General features: G+C 39.8%; 3 protein-coding genes and 1 non-coding gene across 5 annotated transcripts; all 4 read right to left on the bottom strand.

Annotated features, from left to right (window-relative positions):
- Window positions 1-494: 494 nt before the first annotated feature.
- wdr45 (WD repeat domain 45) lies at window positions 495-7,333 on the bottom strand. The gene is made up of 10 exons (XM_032570477.1): window positions 7,080-7,333; window positions 5,507-5,581; window positions 4,754-4,858; window positions 3,909-4,014; window positions 3,734-3,828; window positions 3,557-3,636; window positions 3,266-3,474; window positions 2,157-2,258; window positions 1,934-2,079; window positions 495-904 (listed from the first exon to the last, which is right to left on the bottom strand). Exons 1-10 carry the CDS (start codon window positions 7,126-7,128, stop codon window positions 795-797), a joined length of 1,077 nt encoding a protein of 358 aa, XP_032426368.1. The 5' UTR covers window positions 7,129-7,333; the 3' UTR covers window positions 495-794.
- A 706-nt stretch (window positions 7,334-8,039) lies between these two features.
- On the bottom strand, window positions 8,040-15,611 carry LOC116724759 (zinc metalloproteinase nas-4). Of its 2 annotated transcripts, XM_032570487.1 has the most exons (10): window positions 15,455-15,611; window positions 15,205-15,264; window positions 14,699-14,748; window positions 13,344-13,413; window positions 13,156-13,270; window positions 12,803-12,975; window positions 9,781-9,862; window positions 9,586-9,707; window positions 9,200-9,301; window positions 8,040-9,067 (listed from the first exon to the last, which is right to left on the bottom strand). In XM_032570487.1, the coding sequence occupies exons 1-9, from the start codon at window positions 15,504-15,506 to the stop codon at window positions 9,210-9,212; spliced, it is 816 nt and encodes a 271-aa protein (XP_032426378.1). In that variant the 5' UTR covers window positions 15,507-15,611; the 3' UTR covers window positions 8,040-9,067; window positions 9,200-9,209. The 2 variants fall into 2 exon arrangements, with proteins under 2 accessions (XP_032426378.1, XP_032426379.1); XM_032570488.1 differs by lacking the exon at window positions 9,200-9,301.
- A 468-nt stretch (window positions 15,612-16,079) lies between these two features.
- Window positions 16,080-16,163, bottom strand: LOC116725111 (U6 spliceosomal RNA). The gene has a single exon (XR_004340319.1). It is a non-coding gene; the product is annotated as a U6 spliceosomal RNA (small nuclear RNA).
- A 3,217-nt stretch (window positions 16,164-19,380) lies between these two features.
- zcchc9 (zinc finger, CCHC domain containing 9) lies at window positions 19,381-24,392 on the bottom strand. The gene is made up of 6 exons (XM_032570489.1): window positions 24,161-24,392; window positions 22,426-22,781; window positions 21,710-21,860; window positions 21,501-21,593; window positions 21,320-21,388; window positions 19,381-19,938 (listed from the first exon to the last, which is right to left on the bottom strand). The coding sequence occupies exons 2-6, from the start codon at window positions 22,771-22,773 to the stop codon at window positions 19,826-19,828; spliced, it is 774 nt and encodes a 257-aa protein (XP_032426380.1). The 5' UTR covers window positions 22,774-22,781; window positions 24,161-24,392; the 3' UTR covers window positions 19,381-19,825.
- Window positions 24,393-25,590: the final 1,198 nt, after the last annotated feature.

Genomic DNA, 25,590 nt, shown 5'->3' with positions numbered 1-25,590 from the left:
GCTGAGGGAATAACATTGTAGCATGAGGTAAAGCTCAAAGTCATTTTATGCCCTTTTACTTAAACTACAGGTGAGATTGTGACTCTGGAGAGTCATTTCCTGCACAGGAACATGCTAGCTGCTACAAGGTCTCTATGGTACGGAAGCCCATTTATGCCATGAAAGAAAAAAAAAAGAAAGCCCAAAAGGAAGTCATAATTGCAAGTTATTACAATAACAAGGGTTATAATTGTGACTTTCAAGGTCACACTTTTCTCATAAGTAGGACTCAGAAAGTCAAAGTTTTTGCTTTCATTCTTATAATTATGACTTCCTGGGTTTTAGTTTTTCTTTTCTGGTGGAAATATAGTATGGAAATACTACAGAACCTTACTTTGACAAATCCAAAATATTCCTCTGATACACCGCAACCAAGGGATGCATTAAAGATGCAAAATATACCCTGAAATCTTAACATAAATGCCAAATGATAAACAGCAACTTATGCAGCAACATATAAAGAAAAGGTCGATTTATTACTTACAATAAAAGAAAGAGTTTTTATAAAACATTTCTAATTTTAGACAGACTCCACTGTCAGCTTCCATAAATCCTGTACATTAGTCATGTGTTACTCATCATCCAGGTAAGTTGGGCTGCATTTGACCGACTGGGCTGCACACTGTAAATACAACTGATTAAAACGCGGCTCTTGATAAAACAGGCTGCAGCTGAGTTGGTTGGTGTGCGGTGGTCTTTTCCATCTCCAGACCACAGCGGTCTCTGCAGGTCAGCCTCGTCCCTCTGCCTTCCTCTCAGAAGTCATCGTCATCACAGATGTCCAGGTACACGTCGAAGGCTTCTCGATTGCAGTTTCCATCCGGTGTGAAGACGTACTTGTGGAAGGTCCCATCTACACAGATGGCTGCAGAACAGAGAGGTGGCTTTACAGACGGCACGAGAAGGCAAGGATAGAAAACTATAACGACGTTCAAAATTATTGGAGAAATATAACCTTAGAGAAGGAAGTAAACGGACTTGTAATACATGTTTTTTTCTGTCAGGATGTAGAAGTGAAGCTGAAGTACAGGATGATGACGCTAAAGCTAAGATGACTGGCTTTTGCTAGAAGTGTTTAAAGATGGCGACCGCATTAGGTTACAGCGCCTCCTCCCTGTCAGTCTGTCAATTTGTATTAGGGCTGAAAATGGTTAATTGTGATTAATCGATTATTGAAATAATCTTCCACTCATTTAGTAATTGATAAATCTTTCACTGGATTATACAGACTCAAAAAAAGAACATTTGCTGAAAGAACAACACACTCAGAGTGGTAATAAGGCCAAAACTGTACAAAAATATGTAAAATTTGCATTCAAGATAATAAAAAAAAATCCTTCGTCTGCAAATATGTTCTACCCAGAACTCATGAAGTCATAGTTTTAGCTTCACCTGATTCAAATTGTGTAAAACAAATCTATTAGCCTCCTCTTGCCATCTAATTATTAGTTGTTAATACAAAAATTAATCGCGATTTTTGTAAGTGATCAAGTGTCCACTAAGGGAATGCTATGTTATTGCACTTTAGACAATAAAATCTTTTTATTTTCTTAAAAATTCTATTATTTTCATATGTACATATTTTAACTAATTTTTAATATTGTACAAAAAAGGCTGAAATGGTCAAATAAAAAAATCTACAGAATGTGGCTAATTTTTTAACCAATTAATCATCTGAATAATCAATAGAATAATTCCATTACTAATATAATCGTTAGCTGCAGCCCTGATTGGTATAAATAAGATCCTACCGACAAAGATTTTATTGTACATCTTCTTATTACAACACTGCTCCATTTTTGTCAATAACATTTACTGAGCTTCATTCCAGCTTCTCTGCATCATGTAACATGCAGGAAACGCCGCGTCAAAGCACAACAGCAGGTTTCCTCACCGATGACCGAGTTCACGTTCTTGGACGTGTTTTTTCCAAAAGCGCATATGCAGGCGCACTCAGCAGGCACGGTGAAGCTGGCCAGCGACCACTGGCTGTCCACGTACTGACCAATCACAGGGCCCACCTTCCCGACACGGGCCAGGCTGCAGGGGAGAGAGAGACGCGTTCAAGCTCGCAGCAGCAGCAGCAGTGAGAGGACGTGAGCAGGCGGAGGTCTTACGCCGAGCGTCGGTTGAGTTTGGTGTCCTTCAGAGCAAAGATGTGGACGGTGCCTTTGTCGCTGGAGGCACACAGGAAGGACGAGTCGTGGCTGAAGTTGATGCTGAAAGAGGGAAAACGAGGAACGCTTCAATGGATGAAAGCCGGTCACGTGTTTCACATGGCTAATACGTCTTAACTTTACGTTGAACGCAGTTGTTTACTTTTGCAAAAATTGCCTAACAATCTAAAAAAAATCCTACTTTGTACGATGGTGCATTTTAGAGACTAATACGATTATCTCTAAAAAAAAAAAAAAGAGCAAATTTCCACCAAAAAACTTTCATTTGGTCTTAGAAATTTTCTATAGGAAAAAAAGCAAGGACATTTCTGAGCTTAGAAGGTGGAAAAATTGCTAGAAATAACTTGGAAATTTTGAGATTAATCTCATACTTTTTCCAGGAAAAAACTTTTCAAACTAGTAATCTCCATGTTTTTTCTAAAAAATGTGTGAAATTCTCAAAATTTCAGAATTTTTTGGCAGAAATTTACTTTATTTTTTCTGTCTGCAATGGCCCTAATATGAGTTGACAAACTGTCAATCAGAAACTTCTTCAGATTCATGGCAAAACTAACAATAACTCTTAAGGTATTTAAATGATAAGAGTTATACCACTTTGTTTCCCTTTTGGACAAATCCAGCAGTTTAGAATTGAATAAGACCTTGTAACGAATTAGATTTTTGTGTTCTTAATGTCCTGGCAGAAATGACCTTGAACACACCATCTCCCCTGTGAAATATGGTGGAAGCATCATGCATCATGCTTTTCTTCAACAGGGACAGGAAAATGGTTGATACAGTTGAAACCAGATATTTACATACACCCAATAAAAACACACACATTTTCTTTATCTCACTGTCTGAAGATAAATCAAACCAAGCATTTCTTGTTTCTTTCTTTAACCAGAATTATTTTTGGTTCAAACGTTTTGACCCAAGTTTTGGGTTTCCTTCCAGTAGGACACTGACTGTATAAATACTAAATGAAGGCCTGGACCAAAGACCCAAACTACGTCCACCTTCCACTCTGATCTGTTGTGATGTGATCTGATGTGTGCTGCAGTAAGCACCAGTAGAGCGTTGCCGGGTCGGTGCCTCTACGCAGCTCCACCAGCTTGTCTCTGGTTGTGGTGTCGAACAGTCGGATCAGGGTTCCTTTGCGGGACGCCGATGCCGCAACGCTGCCTGGCTGGTTCAGCGCCACGCAGGCGATCTCGCTCTGGTGGGCGTTGATGGTAAACGGCGCCGACGACGTGCCGGGCTTGGTGTTGGACAAGTCCTGAAAGAGACAAGACGTGCCAGCTTGTTGGCCAAAACAACAGAGTCAGACGCACTCATCCTCCCACGAGTCTGGAACTTACAACCAGCTGCAAGCTGCCGCATTTGTGACCTGGGAATACCAACAGCTGTTTCTCCAGACTGGGACACAGATCACAGATACCTGCAGGACGGAGAGAAGTAAGTCAAGTAAGTTGCTGTCAAGAAGTAAGACAATAAGAGGAGAGACAAAGAAGCTACAGAATAAGAAAGAGTTTCACCTTTAGGGTTGTCTCTGGTGTCGAATTCAAAAAGCTTGACGGGATTGTCTGGGAAACTGTAAACGAAGATCTTGTTCTTCAACACGATGATGATCCTACGACAACAGGCGATCTCGTGATCAGTGGATCCGTGCGGCTGGACGGGGACGGGTAACAGTGGTCAGAGGAAACTCACTTGTCGTGCCTCATGCGAACGGCCAGAACCGGTTTGGTGAAGGTGAACTCCAGCACCAGCTTATCCTTGGGGTCTCGGGACTCTCGAGCATCGTCCCAGATCAGAACTTAAACCAGAGGAGAGCAAATCCAAGTGATGCTCAAGAATTTAATGAATGAGAAACACGTGTTCTATACTCACTGTAGGTGTGACCCACCTACAACAGACATGCTTTTAATACCAGACAAAACTCTGTCAGTACTCTTACAATGCCTCTGCCTCGAACCAACACTCTGAAAGAATATCTTGCCTTCTGAAATTACGCTGATGGCTGATTATGTAAATTTTAATAGAGAATAAATTAACATGAAATTGATAGAATGCCTCAATCTGTTTTCAGTCTGCTATAGTTTTATTTTTATCTTTGTTTTTTTATTTAGTTTTGATATGACTGATGTAGCCATATCAAAATGCACAGTGGCAGAGTTGGTAGCACTGCTGCCTTGGAGCAAGAAGGCCCTGGGTTCGATTCCCAGCCCTGGTCTTCCTGCATGGAGTTTGCATGTTCTCCCTGTGCGGGGACTCCCACAGTCCAAAAACATGACCGTCATCCATTGACCGTTAGGCTCCAGGTGATCCCACAAGGGTGCCTGATAATGGGTGGACGGCTGAAATAGTTTGTGCAGTAATTATTGTAATGTTTGGTGTGGAAACCAAGAAGAATAATCTCTGCTACAGCAGGGACTAGTGGGGATCCTTTACTAAGCAAATAAATATTCTAAATATCTACAGCAGGTACAATATAAACAAAGACAGGTCAGGCTGATTATAAAAAATCAAAGAACATTCTGGAGAAGCCGACGCACCGGAGATTTCAGAGAATCTGGGATTGACTCCTCCACCAACCAAGGCCAGCAGGTTGGAGCGATGCAGCATGGAGCACAGCGCCACACTGCCCACCTGCTCATGGTCTGCAACAACACAACACTCAAACAGGACAAACCAATGTGCGCCGATACACTGATATGCAACAGTGTTGGGACAGTTGTCATGACGACAGAGGTCTTCATCTCACAGGCATACGTTTAGCATCACATTTTCATCGCCTGAGCTGGAAGCCAGAGGTGGGCGGAGCCATCCAAAACATCGATAATATTGACAGTATGTTGTGGAAAAAAATGTATACTTTACAGATTCACTTACAAACTTTCATCTTTCTATGTTGTAGTTCCTCAACTCTAACGCAGAAAAAAAAGTGTTTGTCTCTCAAATTCTATATTTTTGTACTTGTATTTAGGAAACGATGTAGACAAATTTGTTTTGGTTTTCTATTGTTTTTGTTTATGTTGTTAATATGTAGGCCTGTCATAAACTTTGCTGGAAAATAAATTGATAAACCATAAAAATGGCTAAATGTCAGAACTCTGATATATCAAACTTAAGTAATAAAAAGTATCAGCATCAGCGATACCAGACCAGGCCGTGTCGCCCACATCTACTGCAAAGCATTTATGTCCAGTCACTAACATTCCAGAGGTTTGTTGATTTGATGGTTAAAAACTCATTAAAGCGGCGGAGTGACGGCAGGCGGCTCATCGGACGCCTCCACCAGGACTCACCCAGGTGGCCCTTCTCCATCAGCGGCTCCACGTTGTAGATTTTCACCCCCGTCTCCATCGCACAGCAGAAACAGCCTGCAGGCAACAAACAGCTCAAACTTCATCTGTTTGTCAGTTCTGCATGTTTTCTGTCGGGAGCGCCTTCAACTGTTCACACAATGGATCCATTAAATGTTGAAGCTGATACTGTTTCTAAACACTCAACATCATTCAAAAGCAAACTGAGTTGACCTCTACGGAAGGTAAAGAGGGTCAAAAATAGGCAATTTATCACATAACATTGATCACTTGATGTGAAGTGGGTTGACGTAAGCCTTACACATGGACATTTGTGTGAATTGTCCATTAATGTTGCATATAACAGTTTTAATTTAGATCAGAAGAATGTAACATATAATCTTCAAAAAATATATACATATATACGGCTAAGTTAAATTACACCATAGGTTTGAGAATATTTGTGATTATATCCACAATACATCAAAAAAATTCAACAAAAAAACAGAAATTCATTGTTTAGGTACATGAATTAGTAGATCTGTCACAATAAGAAATTTTGCTGAATGATAAATTATGTTTAGGAAGACATCTTGTTTTGGTCAGCAAAATATTTTATTTACCTGAGAGCACTACCCAAAGACTTGGCTGTTATTATTGCAAACACTTTTCATCTTTGTGATTAAAAAGGAAAACTACGGTAAGCTGGGTAGATCAAGTAAAAAATAATGTGGTTTTTCACATTTTCACATAAATCTCATTAAGCCCTAGAAGTCAGATTTCAGTCCAGAAAATACAAACATATTTAAATAAAGTTTAATTATACCAACTTGACTGGACATTTCCTACTGTTATGGATTACAGTTTAAATATTTCTTTTCCTCTCAATAGAAAACACACGTGGCTCAGTGATCCTTTATTCATCAGTGTCTGTTTTTGTCTGATTTCCAGATAAACCAGTGGCTCAGAGATTTGATGTTTTACTGCATTTCCCCTCTTATAGAAACTACTATAACTATTGCTCTCTTTAGCTTTGTGAACTTTTTCCTTATCCACAGAAAGTTCTCATGGCTCACAGTGTCAAGTATGTCATTTATATCCAACCTGTCTGTTTTATAAAGCACCATTTATAAGTTGGTGCTATATAAATAAAAATGAACTGAAAGGAATACTACCTTACGATCCATCATGGGAGAACAAATATCAAAAGGAATATAGAAGGTGGGCATTAGTGTTTGTTCTCGTTTGCTGAACCAACAAATAAAATCAGGAAGGACATTGCATATTTTCATTTTCAGAATCAGTCCCATAACACAAAAATGTGCCAATTCGATGAATAACCTCCAAACACCGACAGCTCTAATGTAACCAAAACTGCTCAAGTAGAGAGAGTAAAACAGCAGCAGCCTCCAGGCCTGGACACGTCTGCGGTGGTTTCTCTTATTCTGCTCTCCTACTGGAACACGTCCAGAAGTTGCGGCAGTTGGGATATTTTGTGTGATTGTAAAATTTCGCTTTACTGACGAAAGTTTTTTTTTGTTTTTTTTTACTAAAGTGGGATGAGGGTGAAGCTTACTTTGGTCCTGGTTGAACTGGAGGCTGTTGACTCCTCTCTGCTGAGCCATGGCTGCTGTAATCCTCCGCACTGCGCCTTTATTCACAACCGCTGGACAAACTGGAACAGGAGACACAGACCGCTACAGTGTCCAGCTTTCAGGCGACAGGTAGAGAGAGGCAGCCGCTGTAGCTGGAACTATAGCTGCGTCATTAGCATTAGCTTCAACGATGTAAACAAACAAACCGCTGCTCTTCCTCTGCTTTGTTTTGTTGCTGCCGGTTTCTTGGAGCATCGCTGCCACCATGTGGTCGGGAGGACAAATCTGCATTCTAAAAATCTAACTTGCTAAAGACATTTTGAATGACACTGAAGCAAAAATCGTCCCAACTTAATAACTTAATAATAGCCCAACTTAATTGTCATTTAAAATGTATTAAATCAGTGACAGGACATGATCACTTATGGTTCCATCCATCCATCCATTTTCTGTACACCCTTGTCCCTAGTGGGGTCAGGAGGTGCTGGTGTCTATCTCCAGCTAATTTTCCGGGCAAGAGGCGGGGTCATCCTGGACAGGTCGCCAGTCTGTCACAGGGCAACACAGAGAGACCATACACACACCACAATTTACCTAACAGTCATGTTTTTGGACTGTGGGAGGAAGCCGGAGTACCCTGAGAGAACCCACGCATGCACAGGGAGAACATGCAGAAAGACCCCAGGCCGGGAATCGAACCCAGGACCTTCTTGCTGCAAGGCAACAGCTCTACCAACTGCGCCACTGTGCAGCCCCATATCCAGGTTGCAATCCTTTATTTTTTTAAAAAGGAAAAATGCTGATCAGTGAAGGTTCTGTGTTCCCTGCTGCTGCCACCGCCCTGTTGAGAAAGCGAGATAATTGCTACCTGTTGCTCGTTTTCTCGTCTCATTAGGTCCATTAATGCCGTGTGTAAAAGTGAAACCACAAAGACAACAATGTTCAACTTCACAATCAACCAGAATTTATTCAAACAATCAAATGCATAAAATCACATCAACATAATCAGCAGAAACCAAAGCCACAAAGAAGAAATTACCATAGAAAAATAAAAAAATACAAAGAAGCGCCTTTGGAGACCACTGAGTGTGGCAGTGAAGACAGTTCCACCCCACTGACCTGACTAGCTGTTATAGCTCAATTACTTTTATATCAATGTGTGTTTCTCCTGTCTGATGTGTTCTAACGTACAGTTTAGAGGTGGACTCAAACAGCCCGTAATGACGTGTTGCTGTTTGCACGCCAGAGACCATGCAGGCGTTACCAAGACCAAGGGATGAATCTATCCACTGTCCAAGCTGTCCTCCCTGCGTATTTTCCCAGGGCACCAACAGTAGATGTGTTCATTTCATACAGAAACATTTTACTCAAGGAAGCGAGACCAAAGTTTATCAGCCATCCGTGTTTTTCATCCCTTCAAACTGGTTCCTGAACCACACAGAGCTCTCCTGACCTCTGACCCAGCACATCAAACAGCAGATTTTGATTATAAAAATTACCACACGTTTCATATAATATCTTCACACTCTTACAAAACAGACATGAACAGTTTCAATACCAAAACATCTGTTACATTCGATATTTTCTGATTAGTTTTCAACTCCTTTGGTTTATAATGAACTGAACCATTTTCAGATGAATGACATATACTTCTTAAGACTATGAATATAAAAAACTACTGATTAGACTCATTTGAATCAAATCGGGCTCATTTAAGAAAAAAATTTCTACTGATTAAGTTATGTATTGATTAAACTAAGAGTCTAAATCTAAGCTAAACTGAGGCCTACTCAAAACAATCATGATCAATGTAATATTTCACCATGCGCTAAAGCTTAAACATAATTACAACTAGCATAATTAAATTAATATTTCCAACACCTCTCTGATGGTTTCCATGTGCTTCCAGGAGGCAATGGTGGAAAAAGAGGAATTCAGCTTCCCACTGTGGCATTTGATTTGAGAGAATCTAGGAAGAAAAAAAGAAAACCAAGTTCTTTGTTCAGTTGAGTTTCCACAAAAACCTTTGCTCAAAATTTCAGAGTATAATTTGAATTGTTGATCAGCAAAAAATAATAAGGCAGAAAGTAATAGAATAAACCTTTCATGCTTTATGGAGAAATCCGTTTCTGATTGAGATTTATAAGTTTCTGCAGGTTGCCACAGCAACAGTCTGTTGCAGCCCCTCCCTTTTTACCAGGACCTTTTTAAAAACAAAGGAACTCCGTCAAGATTTGAAGGTACATTTATGATTACTCTGTTGTATAAACCATAGACAGTCGTTTTTTACTGGCTGCAAAATATTTCTGACCCAACCCTACGTTTATTCACACGTGACCAATGATGATCTTAATTTTTTTTTTTTTTTAAATGTAAAGTCCACCATCCAATGTCTGAAGGCTAGAGACCCAGTCACTCCTTTACATTTTACACACACAAACACACAGCCGCAGTTCACCTGGACAGCAGGTCCACATCGGTACGTACCACAGTTATAGAGATGAATGATTTTCTGTATGTCCGTCTCCGTCAGTCTACGCCTCTGTCCCATGTCCTTTACGTCTTTCTTTGGGATGATGGTGGGTTTTCCGTTTGATGTAAAGAAAGTCCTGACAAATGAACAGTCAACCTTTACCAAAAAAATTACATTTAACATTTTTTTTTTTTTTTAAACTTCCTTACCGTCCATAGTGCAGTATGGAAGTGTAGTCGTACGGAATGTCAAAAGTTCGCCCACCAATCTTTTGGAAGTTGTTCTCCTTACCTGAAACAGTCAGACAGAAAACGGATCACCTCAAACCACATACTGCTATATGATCAGTGGTGGCTCTGCAGGAAAGGAGCATTCAGTGCTAAATGCCTAAAGTGCAGATGAAGCCATTGTTCTTCCTCTCAACATGTTCAATCCCAGTGAAATTAAGTTTCTAAATATTCTTTCTCAGACATGCAACCGTTGTAATAAATACTTTGATCAGTGGGATTGCCCCAAAAGAGAAGCAAAGAAATCAGTAATGACCTTTAGGTATTACTTCCCAATACATACTTATTGGGAAAAATAATTGAACAGGAGCAATCAGAATTCAGCGTTGGCTTAAAGTAGATAGAATTTTCATTTTAATTAAGAGATTGTCTCATCCAGTTTGGATTTTTTATTTTATTTTTACTAACAAACTAACTTACTAACTAAACGAATTGCTGCTTTATAGAGCATGAGTGCCTTGGTGTACAGGAACAAATTGGACATGATGAAATTTTATAACTGGTATGCTGGATGTGACATTGATTATGCCAAACACAAACAGATTGGAAAACAATTGGATCCCAACATATCTGTGCCTGAAATTCTTAATTGATTTGAATTAATACATAAATCCAAGTCCACCAAACCATTTGATTTGGAGACAATGACACGTTACAGAACTAGAAAACCTTAGTCTCAGAGGAATTTCCACATTTATTTTTAGCTCCTCTGTCCAAATTGATCATTTCTAATTTAAGGGATTAGAATGGATGAATGAATGAATGAATGAATGAATGAATGCTTTTTCTAGGAAAGCATTCCAAATTCTGATTTTTAATTGTTTATGATGATGAAACATTTGGCCTCCAAGGAACAATTTTTAGCTGGAAAACGTCAACAGGTATAAAGACAAGAGTCACTGGACAATATTTCTGACGACAATAGAAATATTGTCGTCAGAAATATTGCTTGTGATTTGTTTTAATTGGACATACTTGAAATTGAGGTATGAAATTGGGGTGGATTTAAATGGGATATGTGGGAATAAGTCTGATATTTTTATGGGTTTGGTAAGCATATTCTTTACATTGATGTTAATTAAGATTCTTGGTTCAAGTTGGGTATATAAAATAATTTTTGGTAGTATGCTCTTATGTAGAATAATTTGCTTACACAGGGCATGCAACTTCATGGAAATTGTAGAAGGGTGGGTTGATGTCAAATCAAATTGTTTTTTGATTTTAAATTCCTGAATTATGTTTTCTGTTTTCTTTTAACATAAGGAAACACAGGAGGATATTATAGAGATAACACATTACTGACAAAACATCTGGATATTTTGTATTCTAGACAGCTGATTTGGAAAACTTATGAGTTTTCCAAACATTTTATGGATTATAAAGAACTGCAAACGGTCACTCTTTGAATGTGCAGCATTAAGTGGTCACATGTACTAAAATCAAAAGCTATTTCAATCAAAAACATCTCAACAGACCAAGTTACATGTTAACATAGGATCCCTTCTTTGATATCACAGCACAATTCTTGATCCATTGAACTTGTGAGTTTGTGGAAAGTTTCTGCTTGGATTTCTTTGCAGGATGTCAGAAAACCTTCCCAGAGCTGCTGGTTTGATATGAACTGCATTCCACCCTCAGATCTTCTGCTTGAGGAAACTCCAAAGGTTCTCAATAGGGTTAAGGTCAGAGGTCAGAGGAGGATGGTGACCACACCATGAGTTTATCCCCTTTCATGCCCATAGCAGCCAATGACACAGTGGTATTCCTTGCAGCATTCATTGTCATGCATGAAGATGATTTTGCTACGGAAGGTACAGCTTTTCTTTTTGAATCATGAAAGAAAGTGATCAGTCAGAAAGTCCATCTACTTTGCTGAGGTCATTTTCACACCTTCATGGACTCTGAACCGACCGACCAATGATTCTCTCCACATGAGTTCGGCCCAAAAAATGACTCCACCACCTCCTTGCTGACGTCACGTTAGGACGTGGTGGCCATCCACCAACAATCCACTGCTGCGTCCATCTGGACCATCCAGGGTTGCACAGCAGTCATCAGTGAACAAGTCTGTGTGAAAATTAATCTTCATGTACGGCTGGGCCCACTGTAACCGTTTCTGCTTGTGAGCTCTGGTTAGGGGTGGGCGAATAGTACACAACAGGCCTCTGGAGGATCCTCCACCTTGAACACAGGTGTCAAACTCCAGTCCTCGAGGGCCGCTGTCCTGCAGTTTTTAGATGTGCCACAGGTACAAAACACTGAAATGAAATGGCTTAATTACCTCCTCCTTGTGTAGATCAGTTCTCCAGAGCCGTAATGACCTAATTATTCTATTCAGCTGTGGTGCAGCAGAGGCACATCTAAACGTTGCAGGACAGTGGCCCTTGAGGACTGGAGTTTGACACCCCTGACCTTGAGGTTCCAGAGGCACCAGCAGCTTCAAATAACTGTTTGCTGCTTTGTAAAGGCATTTTAACAGCTGCTCTCTTAATCTGCTGAATTTATCAGAAACCTTCCTCATTATGCCTTTATCTGTACAAACCCATCTTTGTTCTGAATCAGCCACAAATCTCTTCACAGTACAGTAAAGCTTCAGTTTTTGTTAAATATCTAATGTTTTCATATCTTGTCATAAGGCACTACACTATCTGATGATTTTCGTCAGCAGAGATCCTTTCTCTTTCCCATATTGCTTGAAACCTGTGGCCTGCTTAATAATGTGGAACATCCTTCTTAAGTAGATTTCCTTTAATTGAGGCCACCAGACAAACTAATCAACCAGCTCTCTGAAATTATAGTGATTCAAAGAGCCCTGACATACAATAGAAATTTAATAGCACAACAAAAAAAATTATCTTTATGAGACTTGAATCCAATTTGCATAATAATTTGGAACATGGTGTATTTGTTGGATTCAGAAGGAATGTAAATGTTGTCACATTACCTTTGATGATGTTACTCTTGATAATTTTGATAAAGCCATCCCGGTCCAACCTGGTGTGTTCATGCTCAAAGCCAAGAGTGTGAAGGATCTCATGAGCAATGTTTCCCACTTTGCATGGTGGTGCAACATACACAGACTGCTTGCCTTTGAAAAAGCCCACGTTTGAAGCACAGCTAAGGGGCGACAGATAACACACAGACATGTTATTAGACACAATCATTCTGAACCCAACTCTCTCCTGAGCAGGCTGGGTTGAGCATGTGTTCTGGTGGGCGAGGCATGTTAAATGAATTAGCTAAAACCCTGCATGAACGCCATATCCATGTCCAAACCTGGTTGAAAAGTCTACATACCCTTTACCAGGACGGAAGAGCACATAGTTTGACTCAGAGTTTCTCCTGTGGAAAGTTATACAGGTGTGCTCAGACACCATTGCCATGGCAGCCATGATATCCTTCTTTCTGTTGTCTTAAAAAAAAAAAAAAAAGAACTCAGTTAAAGCTTTTTGTGAGTGGTTCTAACTAGTTTACTTACTACTTACTTATGTCTGGACTGATCTCATATGCCAAGTCTGTAGTTGGCCAAGATTTACCCACTGCATTCCTGTTTTTCTGCAAAGCAACATACAGGTGTACAAAAAATATATATTACAGATGTTCAGTTGACAACATTGTTTTAAAGTTGGTTTCGACGTAGACAGGATGCTGAGGTCGAAACTTTTATCCAATTTCTATACCCGCTTTTTCCTATTGCGAGACACCAGGGGGACTGGTGCCTATCTCTGGCTATCAGGGGGCAAGGCAGGGCACACAGTGGACAGGTCACCAGTCCATCACAGGGCAACACATATGACAAACAAGACAAAACCATTTATGTACACTCTTAAACCCAAAGAAAGCCAATATGCATTTTTGGGGGGACTTGAAAGAGAATGATTAAGTGACTTTTGGCTATTCATACGCAAACATTCAGCCTTGCATGCATTTTAAGAGACTGTTTTATGAAAATATACCAAATATCTTGGGACAATAGTAGGTCACTTGAAAGGATGACTAGTCTATTCCAAGTAGACATGCGCCGGTATCCAGTAGTAGCTAGATTAGAGTGGCGTCTCAACTGTTCCACAGCCTCCAGTGTCACATGTTGATTGAACTATTCTGTCAAAAGGCAGCCAAGTGTGACAGACAAAATCAATCATTGTGATGCTTGAAAGAGTTTGGTTGGTTTTCTAGAGGAAAAATCCAGGGAGGTCTGTTGAGATAAGGAAATCAACCTCGACATATGCTGTGTTGAAGACTCTATGTGATTTACAATATTGTAAAGTATAACTATGCCACTCTGTAGCAAGTTTATTGTCAGGCAATGAAGGGTGGAGGGAAACCAGACCTGTGAAGGCAGCAATCAATTAAACAAAAGATAAATGTATGGATGGGTTTCACTAGATCTTGTTGGAGCTTGTTGGTCTCGATTTGGTTTCAAGGAAAAGGCAACAAATAAGTTACCATGGTGATAGATCCTGTGCAGCTAGCCTGCTCCAGATCTTACCAACAGCCAGGCTTAGTTGACCCTGGAGCCTTACCTACTCTGTCAACACTCACACTGATCAGAAGCAAGTGTTGTCCGTGTCTGTTTTGGTCTTTAAAAAAATAAAAAAGTTTATATATGCATTAAAGTACCACTAGTTCATTTTGGTATTCAGTCAAGTTATTTTAACCAGTGGTGGTTTCTGATATGGGTGACATGGGCAACTGCCCTAGGTAACATCTTGTGAGGGGTGGCATATCAATTCTTAAGAAAAAAAATTTGCAGCCGACACTTTGCCAATTTAAAATGGACTGCAGAGCAAATAAACCCCAAGTGTCAAAGAGCAAAGTAGTGTTGCTTGTCCTTACTCACCAATAAAATCATGTCTCCCTCCACCACTCCCATGTCATCAGAATAAAGCTCTGGGAAAACATTCATGTTAAATGTATTATTTTACAGTTTCTGATTTTAAGGGGAAAAAATACTCCAAGGTTACAGCTCTGCAATACAATTTTTGCCGTTATTTACCCCTTTGAAATACTTCAGGACTTGCAACCTGGGAGCAGCAAGGAAGACCACTTTCAGGAACAAATTTAATTTTTAGAAAAAGCAAGACATGATTCTTGTAAGGGAAAGTTTCAATGTCCTTGTCAGTGTTCCTTTTAAAATTAAAAATTAAAAGGAATTTTTTTTTTTTCTGAAAGCATTCCAACAGTTTTTCTCATAGTTCTGATCTTGGTTCTTTATCTCCTTTAGTTGCTTGAAATGCCTCAATGCAAACACTCTTGAAAGTCTTGAAAACGGCGTTTTATTTTCCTTCTACCCAAGACCGACCAAACCGTCAGCTGAAACTGAAATCACAGGCAACGTGACCTTACCTCCTAATGTCTCTGGGTGATGGGCCACATGTTGTACTATCTTGATGCCAAACAGAGGCGCTGCGGGAAAAAAACAGTCACATTATCAATCGTCCATAAATGAAGAATGACTAAGGAAAACATTGATCATAACAGCCAATTCCCCCAGAGAACTGGAGTTTACGGTTTTCTCAAAAGCAGTGAGGAACCGTGTTGTTCTTTCTACAGACATTTACAACAATACAGGATTAAAGGCTCGGTGACGTCTTACCATTCTTCACAAAGGCAGCAAAAGTTAGAGCCACTAAGAGCTGAAGCAGCATGTCCTGTGTTCCAGTCGAGCTTGCAGCACCACTTCCAATGTCATCTCATGAAGAGGAATCAGCTGGGAGCTGCAGCCTGGTTGAAACCCCAGCAGAGCTGGAAACACCCACCTCATTATAGACGGAAGTACGCTCGATTTTATTTTGTCAGCACAAGACTTGGCTACGACTGGCAATTAGTGGAGTCTCACGCTACTACAGATAATAATAATAATCCTTACTATGGCAATAGTTAAGACCTGTGTGTGTGTGTGGGAGGGGGGGGTATTACTCAATTTGTAATGTGTGTAAGCGTCTTTGTGTGTAAGTTTGCACAGTTGGATCTGTGAAACATGATTTGTAAACCGTAAAAAAAGAAGAATTCGTGTGTAAATATTTGGTCATGAAAAATACATGATAAAAAAATGAATTAAATCGAGTTGAATTGATAAAGAACAGATTGTCTCATCATGCAAAATAGATTTTGGGTTTAAAATTCAATGAATCTGCTTTATTTTGGGGCTTTTGTTAGGGCGGGTCATTTTTGACCCGTAGGACAAACAGAATGTTAGGATCGCACGAGGGTTGAGAATGAAAAAGGAGGAACTGAAGCGTGTCATCCATGCTAGTCTTCTCTGTATCGTTCCTAATTTATTATATGTCCCAATGAACCAGGACCATGTTCCCGTGGAACAGAGGCAAATTTATCCTCCTGCTATTGACTTCCTAGTTCTACTCACGGTTTCTCTATTTTGTTGCGGATTGGAGTCAATCAAAACCAGAATATGTGTTTTAACTGAACGGTTAAATGTGTATTTCTTTGACTGTTTCCTTTTGTTTTTGTTCGTTTTTCTTTTGATCTTAGCTTTTCGGAGACATGGAAATCAAGACTGATACCACCAGATTTGGCTGTCTGGTTTCCAGCCTGATCTTCAGCCAGCCAATCAATTTATGACAATGTAGTAACTGTGCGGTAACAAACAAACAAACACACAAACACACAAACAAACAAACAAACAAACAAACAAACAAACAAACAAACTACTTTATGAAAAGTTTTAACTCTGCCCATTGACAGATCGGGGATCTAGTTAGAATAGCTCTGTGGTGGCTGATTAAAACCTTTTAAGCATTTGAGGATTATATCGATATAGGACGCGTTAGTCCCAAGTGTATGTGTTCCGGGGTCTTTGGTGCCATCGCGTGGGTAAAAAGTGAAGTGCAGTTTCAATCAAGAAATTGAAAATAGCCCTTTCATTATTATCCTTGGCATGTTGCAGCGTTGAATTGACACCTTCTGCTTAAGTAACGTGTTACTGTCTCGTGCTATGGTGTCACTCTGCAAATTTATTAGTTGAGGTTGAAAAAACATTTTGTTGTTTTTAGCAAATATTTTTGAATCATAAACTTCTCTTGTTTGAATATCTTCCTCTATTTGTGCTGCTTGAACTTGAACTTAGATAATGTACATTTAAATCATCGTAAAGACTAAATCGAAAAAGGGCTCATTACGTCCAAGTTTTCCAGTTCTGTGGTCTTTGGTCCCATCGTGTGGCTAAAATGTAAAGTGTGGCTTCAATCTAGCAGTTGTAAAGAGTTCCTTCATTATCACTGTTGACGCTGCAGAGTTGAATTGATAGTTTCTGATTAATATGGACGAACACTATCAGCAATTATCTGAAGTGTTTTATTGCTGTAAAGTCAATCAAAACATTTTTCATTTATTTCATTTAGAAGGTGAAAATCATTTTCTACATGCCTTTCCTTAAAATAACACTGGAAAACTCTGCCCTGGATGATGTTATGGTGTTTCTTCTTCAAACAAGATGAGGATCAAAATAGACTTCTTGCCGAAGTAAAATCTGTTTTAAACAGCAGACAATGTTGGAGAAAACCTTTAGGTGTCTGCTAGTGACGTTGCACTAAGAGGAAATAGGCCGTCCGTTGATTTTCACTGAATTTTTATTGCTTCACAACATGGCGTACAACATAGACATCTTTCCTGTTGCGCTCTCTCAAACTTCGAAGTCACAAACAGTGAATACCTGCATCACATGACACAAAGACTTCAGGTTTCTGCTAGTAATACTGTACTTTATATATAAAAAGGTCGTCCGGCGACTTCCATGGATTTTATTGCCTCGTAGCATCTTTTCTTGCTCTCCACTGCGTGGACTCTCAATCTGCCAACTGATAGTGAATGCCCTCTGGTGGCGGAAAAGCGCTACTACATGAAAAACGTACTCTGAGGTTTTAGATCCATCCAAGTTAAAGACTAAATAATTTGTTAGTCATACTGTCTTGTCCACATTTTGCCAAAAGCAGTAAAAAATGACCTTCTGCCACAGTGAGTTGGAGATGAAATTAATTTTTTTCTTATTTTAAAGATATGCAGCGAAACCAAGAATACATCAAAAATGAACAGAAAATGACTTTATAAGAAGGAAATCAAAGTTCTGGAGGTTTTTGGAGTCCAGAATTTAAAAAGTTTGGCCTCTTTATAAAAGGGCTGGAGATGTCCGAAGAGTCTTGTACCTTTGACGGGTACAGTGGGAGAATTTGATCGAGTCGAGATGAGAAATCCTGACAGTCTCCTGACAAACAGGCCCAGAAACAGGAATGCAATTAAGAAAATGAGCTTGAACAAAGTTTTAGTTTAAGAGTGCTCACACTTACGCACACAGGTTGTGGCACCTTTTCACTTTTTATGTCGTTCTCTCCAGCAGATGAGCTGTTCTGGAGACGTGGCCCGTTAAAGGTGGTCAGAATTTGGAAGTGATTTAGCTTGGTGTTATTTTTATACATCTCAGAAACAGTATCTTAAAAGGTGCGTCACCTTTTAACACCCAGCTCCATGTCTGATTTAGATGTAAGGTACTGCTTTCTGGTACACAATGTCATTTTTTGTTGTTTTTTTTCTTGTATGTCTGGAAGCGTTTCTTCCATCTTTGCCTTCCTTTACTACTTTTTCCATTCGCGGCAGAGAAAAGTTGTATAACTGTCATAAGAAGTTACTAGGGTCTATTTTCACTTGTCATAAATAATGAAAATATTACTACAAGGCCCCCCTGCAAAGTTTTACACATAGAATTAAAGTTTGGGGCTCGCAGGCGGGATATTGGGCAACCCAGCAAGAGCAGAACAATCTTCTGTCCAAAGTCTTCTCAGCTGCTGTCAAATTGGAACCAGGAGACATTAGAATCAGTCCTCTATGTTGTTATAAGGCGCACACACACACACACACACACACGCCCACGCCCCCACACACACACACACTGTGGATGAAACTCATGGGTAAATGGCATAATCATCTTCAGTGAGCTGGCAGCCAGCAGCAGCTGCCTGGCTACAGTTTCACTTTGTTTTCTAGAGAGAACGTCAAGCTGCAGCTGGCTGTGTAAAGATACACACAAAAAAAAGAAAAATAAAAGCTTTTGTTGCCCTTCCACCTCCCACTGGAGAAAATCTCCTCGAAGGAAGACTTTCTTTGCTGCAGTGTGGATCAGTCCTCCAGCCACCCAGACCCAGTGAAGTCCAACTTACCAAGACCAGTCGCTCTCTTGATGTGCTCTGGATATTAGTTTAGGAGTTTGTGACATTCTGTTTATTGATTATTGAAATAATCCTCAACTAACTTAGCAATTGATTAATTGTTTGCTGGAATATACAGATTCAAAAAAGGTTATTTTAGCAAGAAAAGAAAAACATATTCAGAGAAGTAATTAAGCCCAAACTGTGAAAAAAAGAAAGAAAATTCCTTTATATTTAAGACATAGAAATCTGTGACTGTAAATATATTTTAGCCAAAACTCTTCAAGTGGTTTAGGTTTAGCTTCACCTGGTTCAGATTCACAAAAGAACTGTATTTTAGGCAATAAAATATTTTTTTCGAAAAGGATTTGAATCAATTTTTAAAGTTTTTCTTTTAATGTATTGCGTACAAGAGGCTTCGGTGGTTAAAGGAAATAACTGTAAAATATGCCAGTCAGAATAATCGATTGATTAATCGATTACCAATATGATTGTACGTTGCAGCCCTAGTTTTATTCCGTCAGTATTAGAGGTGCTGCACAGTTGATGTGTGAATTAAAACAGACGTACATAATTAATACATTCTGCAAACACACATGAACACCAGCGGTGCACAGCTCAGGTTGGACAGTCTGGCTTTCCTCAGTTCTGTTATTTGGTGAAACGCTTCACCTCCAGCAGACTGTGCAAGCCAACGCCACAGGAAACATTTGAAACAAAACTTCAGTGACCGCGAGTCACATTTTGACCCATCGGTCCGGTTCCAAAGAGTTCGCAAGGCGAAGGCACCGACGTCCTCTCGGGTCCCGTCAGAAGGTTATCACTTTGGCCTGCTTGGGTTTGGCTTTCTTCACTGGAACGTGAACGTCCTCCAGGTCTGCGCTCATGTTGTTGGACAACCAGCCCAGAGTCACCGAGTTAGCTGGAAGGACCAACACATAAACATGATGGATTAAACGCATGAAAACCCCAGAAGACTCGTACGTGATTCTAACTCAACGTAATGGTTTAGCTCTGTTCCGCAGAGCCAGGTGAGGTTTTCTCCTGCCTCTCTTTGGCATTAATTATAGGAAACAGCCAAGGTTTCCTACTGTAACAGTGAAACCGACATCAATCCAGGGACAAAAGGTTGTGACGTCACAATATGTAATAAAACCAGCATTAAAATGTCATAATACATCTTTAAAAGCCCAATACATAACAATAAACATTAAATGTAATGAAATCCTTGAGCGCAGTTTGAATTGTTTTGTCTTGAACGACATGTTGATAACAAGGGTTCTGAAAAGGCGACTAAACGACCAAAAGTTCAGCATTTATTTCGACTAAGAAGCCTACAGGATCTACAACATGGTCGTTATTAGAAAAATAATAATTAGGATGAACACAAACACTTTGTGATTGTTTATTACAATTGCGTCACATTATGACATTGTCATTTCTTAAAAAAAACGATTTTCGTAATAATTGGTGGAAAATGTCCCTGGAGACATTTGTTGTGAATTGCCACTATATAAAAAACATTTTAATAAAACCTTTGAATACATTTAGCTATACTTTCTGCCACATCTACAGTAATGTTATTACATAATGTGGCTTATTCTCTAGAACTGACTCTGTGCAAAAACACAGATTGTAAAACATGAGACGATGAGTCAGGGATGACGCCGATCCGGGAGGTCGTGACCCGATGATTTATGCACTAAATCAATATTTTACAAACTCCAGGGTTTCACCATTTGGTGTTAAGGAAGCTCACATTGTTAGATGATTGTGCAAAATGACTTTGGGTCATTACTTCTAAAGAAAAGCAAAGAAAAAAAAAATTGATCATCAACATGTCATAACAGCCCAGAATCCAGGAACCTTTCTGGATCAAGACAATGAAGGTGAGGAAGGTTTTTGGTCAGTTGTTGTCTGAGGAAACCAACATTGCACCATTTCCATTTACCATGTAACTGAGCAACTTGACATTCCAAACATAAATTTGCTTAATGGAAACAGAAATTTTGGAAAAAAATTGTTTATTTGAAAAAAGTTTTGATGTTAGGATTAGGGGGTTCTTTGCTTATTTGGCAAAACTGTAGCAGAAACATTGTTTCACATGATCAACAACCTGATGTTGGCACTGGGGCAAACCATGAAGAAAATAACAGGAAGTGGGAGGCAGATGATGGCAGGCGTGTTGTTTTTTAACGACTTACCGTGTGAACAAACGTATCCACATTTGATTTTAATCATGTGTCTTATTTCATGGAAACACGGCAATTGTGTTTTTGAACAATCAGAAGTTTGAAACTCACTTGCTGCCTGGTGCTCCGGACAATCCTTCTGGAAATGTTCCACAGAACCACAAACACGACAGCAGCCGCCTGCAAACACAACGATCCTCACTGTCATGTCTCGATATGTAGAACACCCACCTGGAGCCAGAGAGGGTATTTCTATATGTATATGTGTGTGTGTGTGTGTGTGTGTGTGTACCTTGAGCATAGAGCCCTTTGGGATTGTCAGGGCAGGAGCGTGACAAGTGTCCAGTCTGACCACAGATGAAGCATTTAGCATACGGGTATTCACCTGAAGGAGAGAGTTACAGTTACAACAGCTGAACATGGAGACGTGGAGTCAGGCTTGGTGAAGGTGGGGTGTGTGTGTGTGTGTGGTGGTGGGGGGGGGCGGGACGTGGACCTCACCCAGTGCTGGGTCCACTTTGGCTCGGCACCTCTGGATCTCGTGCTCTGTGGAGCCGCAGCGGAAGCAGATGCCGCGGCCCATTTCCTCGTCTCTGTCGGCTTCTGGACAGTCGGCCAGACCGTGACCTGGCTTCCTACAGTTAAAGCACACCTGGAGAGAGAGAGCGAGAGAGCGAGGGAGAGAGAGAGCGAGAGAGGGAGAGAGAGAGAGAGAGAGAGATAGAGAGAGAGAGAGACAGGAAGGGAACAGAGAGGAAGGGAGGGGCTGTTTTGATGGACAGTTTTGTTTCACACTTCATCTTATTTTTTTTTGCTTTTGCTGTTTTGTTAATTTATTTTTGGTATTTCAAATATCCTCTAGTTCTATTGTTAAATGTTAATTAGAATTTAAAGTTTGAGAATATGCTATTGCATTATTAGGCCATTACCATTATAACACTTGAAAATGTTCTCAAAACAATAATATTATTGCTTATTGCAATAACTTCAGGGACAATTTACCACCCAGCTACATTTGGCACTGTGACAGTCCTAGAGGTCGATCAGAGAACTGCTTCAAGAATTTACTTAATACAAACGCATGTCACACTTGATTTTAGTTGTTCATCATTCCGCTTCACAATGATGAACTAAAATCCAAGCAAAGTTTGCAATGCAACAAGAAGTGAGTACGCCAACATTTACAGGCCTCCTGGTTCAGCTTCAGCAGAGCTCACCATCTTACTCTTCTTGTCCTTCTGCCTCTTCACCCTCCTGTCTTCCCTCCTCCTGTCTTTCTTCAGGGCCACCTCCACCGTCTCCCTGAGCTCCGTCTCCGCCTCCCTGCCTCCGCCCTGACCGCTCTGCTTCAGGTACTCCAGGAACCCGTTTACGTCCTCGCTGGTGTACTCTTTCTTCTTGCGGTTGGGCTTCCTCTCGGCAGAAGCGCAGGTCTTTCTCAGAGGGTCCGTCTGAGACGGCACACCTCCATCTTTTCTTCTTCCGGCTGACCTGAGCTGATTCCAGGGAGTCGCCTCGGCTGGTTTGTGTTTGTGGACGTTGTTGGCTCTCGCCCACCTCGTCATGGCTTCGCCTAGAAACAGCAGGAAAATGTTCAGGAAACCTCTTAAGATCCTGAAAAGCTGATCAACAACTTTATATGGTCACCTTCCTAAAATAATGGCAAGAGTCATTTTTTGCCAACAGTGACTTTTTTCTTTCCCCCGAATCATCGTTTGGCTATAATAAAAGGCTGTGATTTACGTAGGCCATCATTTTAGAAAGCTAACAATATGTAGGCCTGTCACAATGAGCCAATTAATTGCATGATACATGTGAATCATTTCCATTTGCATTATTTATGGTTTTTCTACCAAAAACTGGATGACAGGTCTTCAGTCTGGTGCTTTGATCTCAACTACCCACTTTTTTATGAAGGAGAAATTTGTTTACAGAGACTTCATAATTCATTATAATTCTTGTTTTTGTTGTATTTATTTGGGATATTTAAAATGTCTTCCTGTTCCAGTGTAAAATGTACATTAGAATTGAAAATGTATTGATCTCTGAGAATGTGTTCTTGCATTACTCTGCCATTAGCATGATGAGAAGAAAAAAACGGCCTCAAAACAACAATGTCATTGTTTATCGTGATAAATCTGTTATCACAGCAGGCAAACATATTAACAATATAAAACAAAAACAACAGAACAACAAAACAAATGTGTCTGTTTGGTTTTTTTTTCCTAAAAAATTTGAGAGAAGCACAAGCTCATTCTTATCTCATAATTAAAGTCAATTTAATTATTATTATATTAAGACCGTTCAATTATATTTCGGAGGACTTTAAAGAAATATTCTCTTTAGAGTGACACGGCTCTGAACCAATCAGGATCCTCCTGGCTGACATAGAACCACAACAACAAAATTCCACAACAGCTTCATCCCTCACGCCATAAGAATGCTAAACTCTCATTAACCTTTTTATTGTACATTTTTGTACTTTTCATTACTTATTTACTTATATGATTATTAGTGGAGTCTTGTAATGGAGTCTTTATACTTATATATAAACTAACTGGATGGAAAACAGGCGAATGATGAATAAACACAAGGTAAGTAGCTACAGCGTGTGTACTTCCAAACCTGATCTTGGAAGGTTGCCGTTTTTCTTCCAATTAAATACAGAGTTATATTAAAACACCGAAACGGACTGAAAAAGTGGAAGAATCGCCGTCTGAAGTGGATTCGATAAGCGTCATAGAAAAGTTTTGGGCATTAGCTCTAGTGACAGCAACGTGGATAGGAAAGAAAACTAACAGAGGGCTGTATTAGCACTGGATGCTTACAGCACGTTGTTAGCTACGCTGCCGGAAAAAGCCTCTGATATAAAAGCTCCGGGAAAATAAGCAGATATGGTCGAAATTTGGCTGTAAATACACTAAGCATTACAAAAGAATCAAACGTTGGTACCTTTAGACGATACAAGCCCGTGTAGTTCTTAGTGAGAGCCCCGTCTTCTTCTTCCTCATTTTACAGGCGTGGTTAGGCATATAGCGCCACCACCTGGTAGCAGAAGTTGGGACGTGAACCTCCAAGTCTGAGGGTCCTCGGTTTACCAAAATGAACCGAGCTCAGTACATTTCTCGGCTTCTTACAAATACAAACATAGAACCGACTTTCTAAAATACCAACTTACATCAGTTTATTTAGAATGTCGAACAGATGCACACACAGGTACACGTTTATGTATTTCTCTAGTTTGCTAAAAATAATAATAAATATTTACTTGCTTTAACCTCATTTAACCAAAATAGCATGGGCTAATCAGGGCTTGTTTTTTTATTTCTTCACGTGTAACTGTAGCCTATTTGTTAAAAAAACAGGAAAGCTAACCTTTATTGTACAACAATAGAGGACCTTCACACAGGACTGACAGAGGATACTTTATTTTTACAACAATAATGTGGTTCAGATTTCAAAACAGGAAAATCTACAAATCGGATGCCTACGTTACCAGTACGTTGTAATAAAGACAGCTTGCCAATGTTTATCATTAAAACTGTAACTTAAAGCTAACACAGAGCTAAGCCAAAATGTGATTTAATGTAAACATTTAGGAGAGATAATATTTTAAAATATCATGGTCATTTAGTGTTGTAGACCTTAGTTCACTGGTGTAGTTTTTTTTTGTTTGTTTCTGTGGATATGCAACAATATATTCCCCAGTGTACCAAGAATGTTAATATTTTCTGAAAATATTTGGATTTTATTAGTAATGCAACATTTTGAAGGGGGCTAATACTTTTTTTCACAGTCCTGTCAAAAAATTCACAAGAAAAATGATCAATATTTTACATTTTTATCTAACGGAGGACGGCACCCCGGCTAGTCCACAGAAGGTCAGTGTATTTTTCGTAAATCGTCCTCCGGCGGCAGCTACCAGGAAATGCTCATTACCTAAAGACTGAGCTGGAAGTCATTACTGCAGTATCTAGCCTGAAGAGCTCGACTCATGCTCACAGTCATGCACAAATGTGTGCCTTAGGCAATTAGATGCAGGTGATGCTAAAGACGGGCGGAAGGAAGGATCCCTGAGTGGAACAGAGTGAGAGATGAAAGTGAGGTACAGCTAATGACGCTGGAGAAGAGATCAGAAAGCAAAGGCGCCGTGTGGATCTGTGTAGAGACTACTGGAGCTAATAAATCTCTGCTGTCTGTTCAGCTCTTTGGGGCCTTTAGCTTTCTTGCCATTTAGGGACGTGTTTTTTTTCTTCTTTCAATCATATAATGAGAATTTAAAAAGAAGAGGTCAGATGCCAATTTTGGACTTCCTGTTACAATTTAATCAATTAACACATTTTAGAACAATTATGTTTTAGAAAAGTCTTGTTCAGTATGAA

Source organism: Xiphophorus hellerii, chromosome 8, assembly GCF_003331165.1.
Source record: "Xiphophorus hellerii strain 12219 chromosome 8, Xiphophorus_hellerii-4.1, whole genome shotgun sequence".
NCBI lineage: Eukaryota > Metazoa > Chordata > Actinopteri > Cyprinodontiformes > Poeciliidae > Xiphophorus > Xiphophorus hellerii.
The sequence above is the reverse complement of the archived record's forward strand: the minus strand, read 5'-3'. Positions and strand labels throughout refer to the sequence as shown.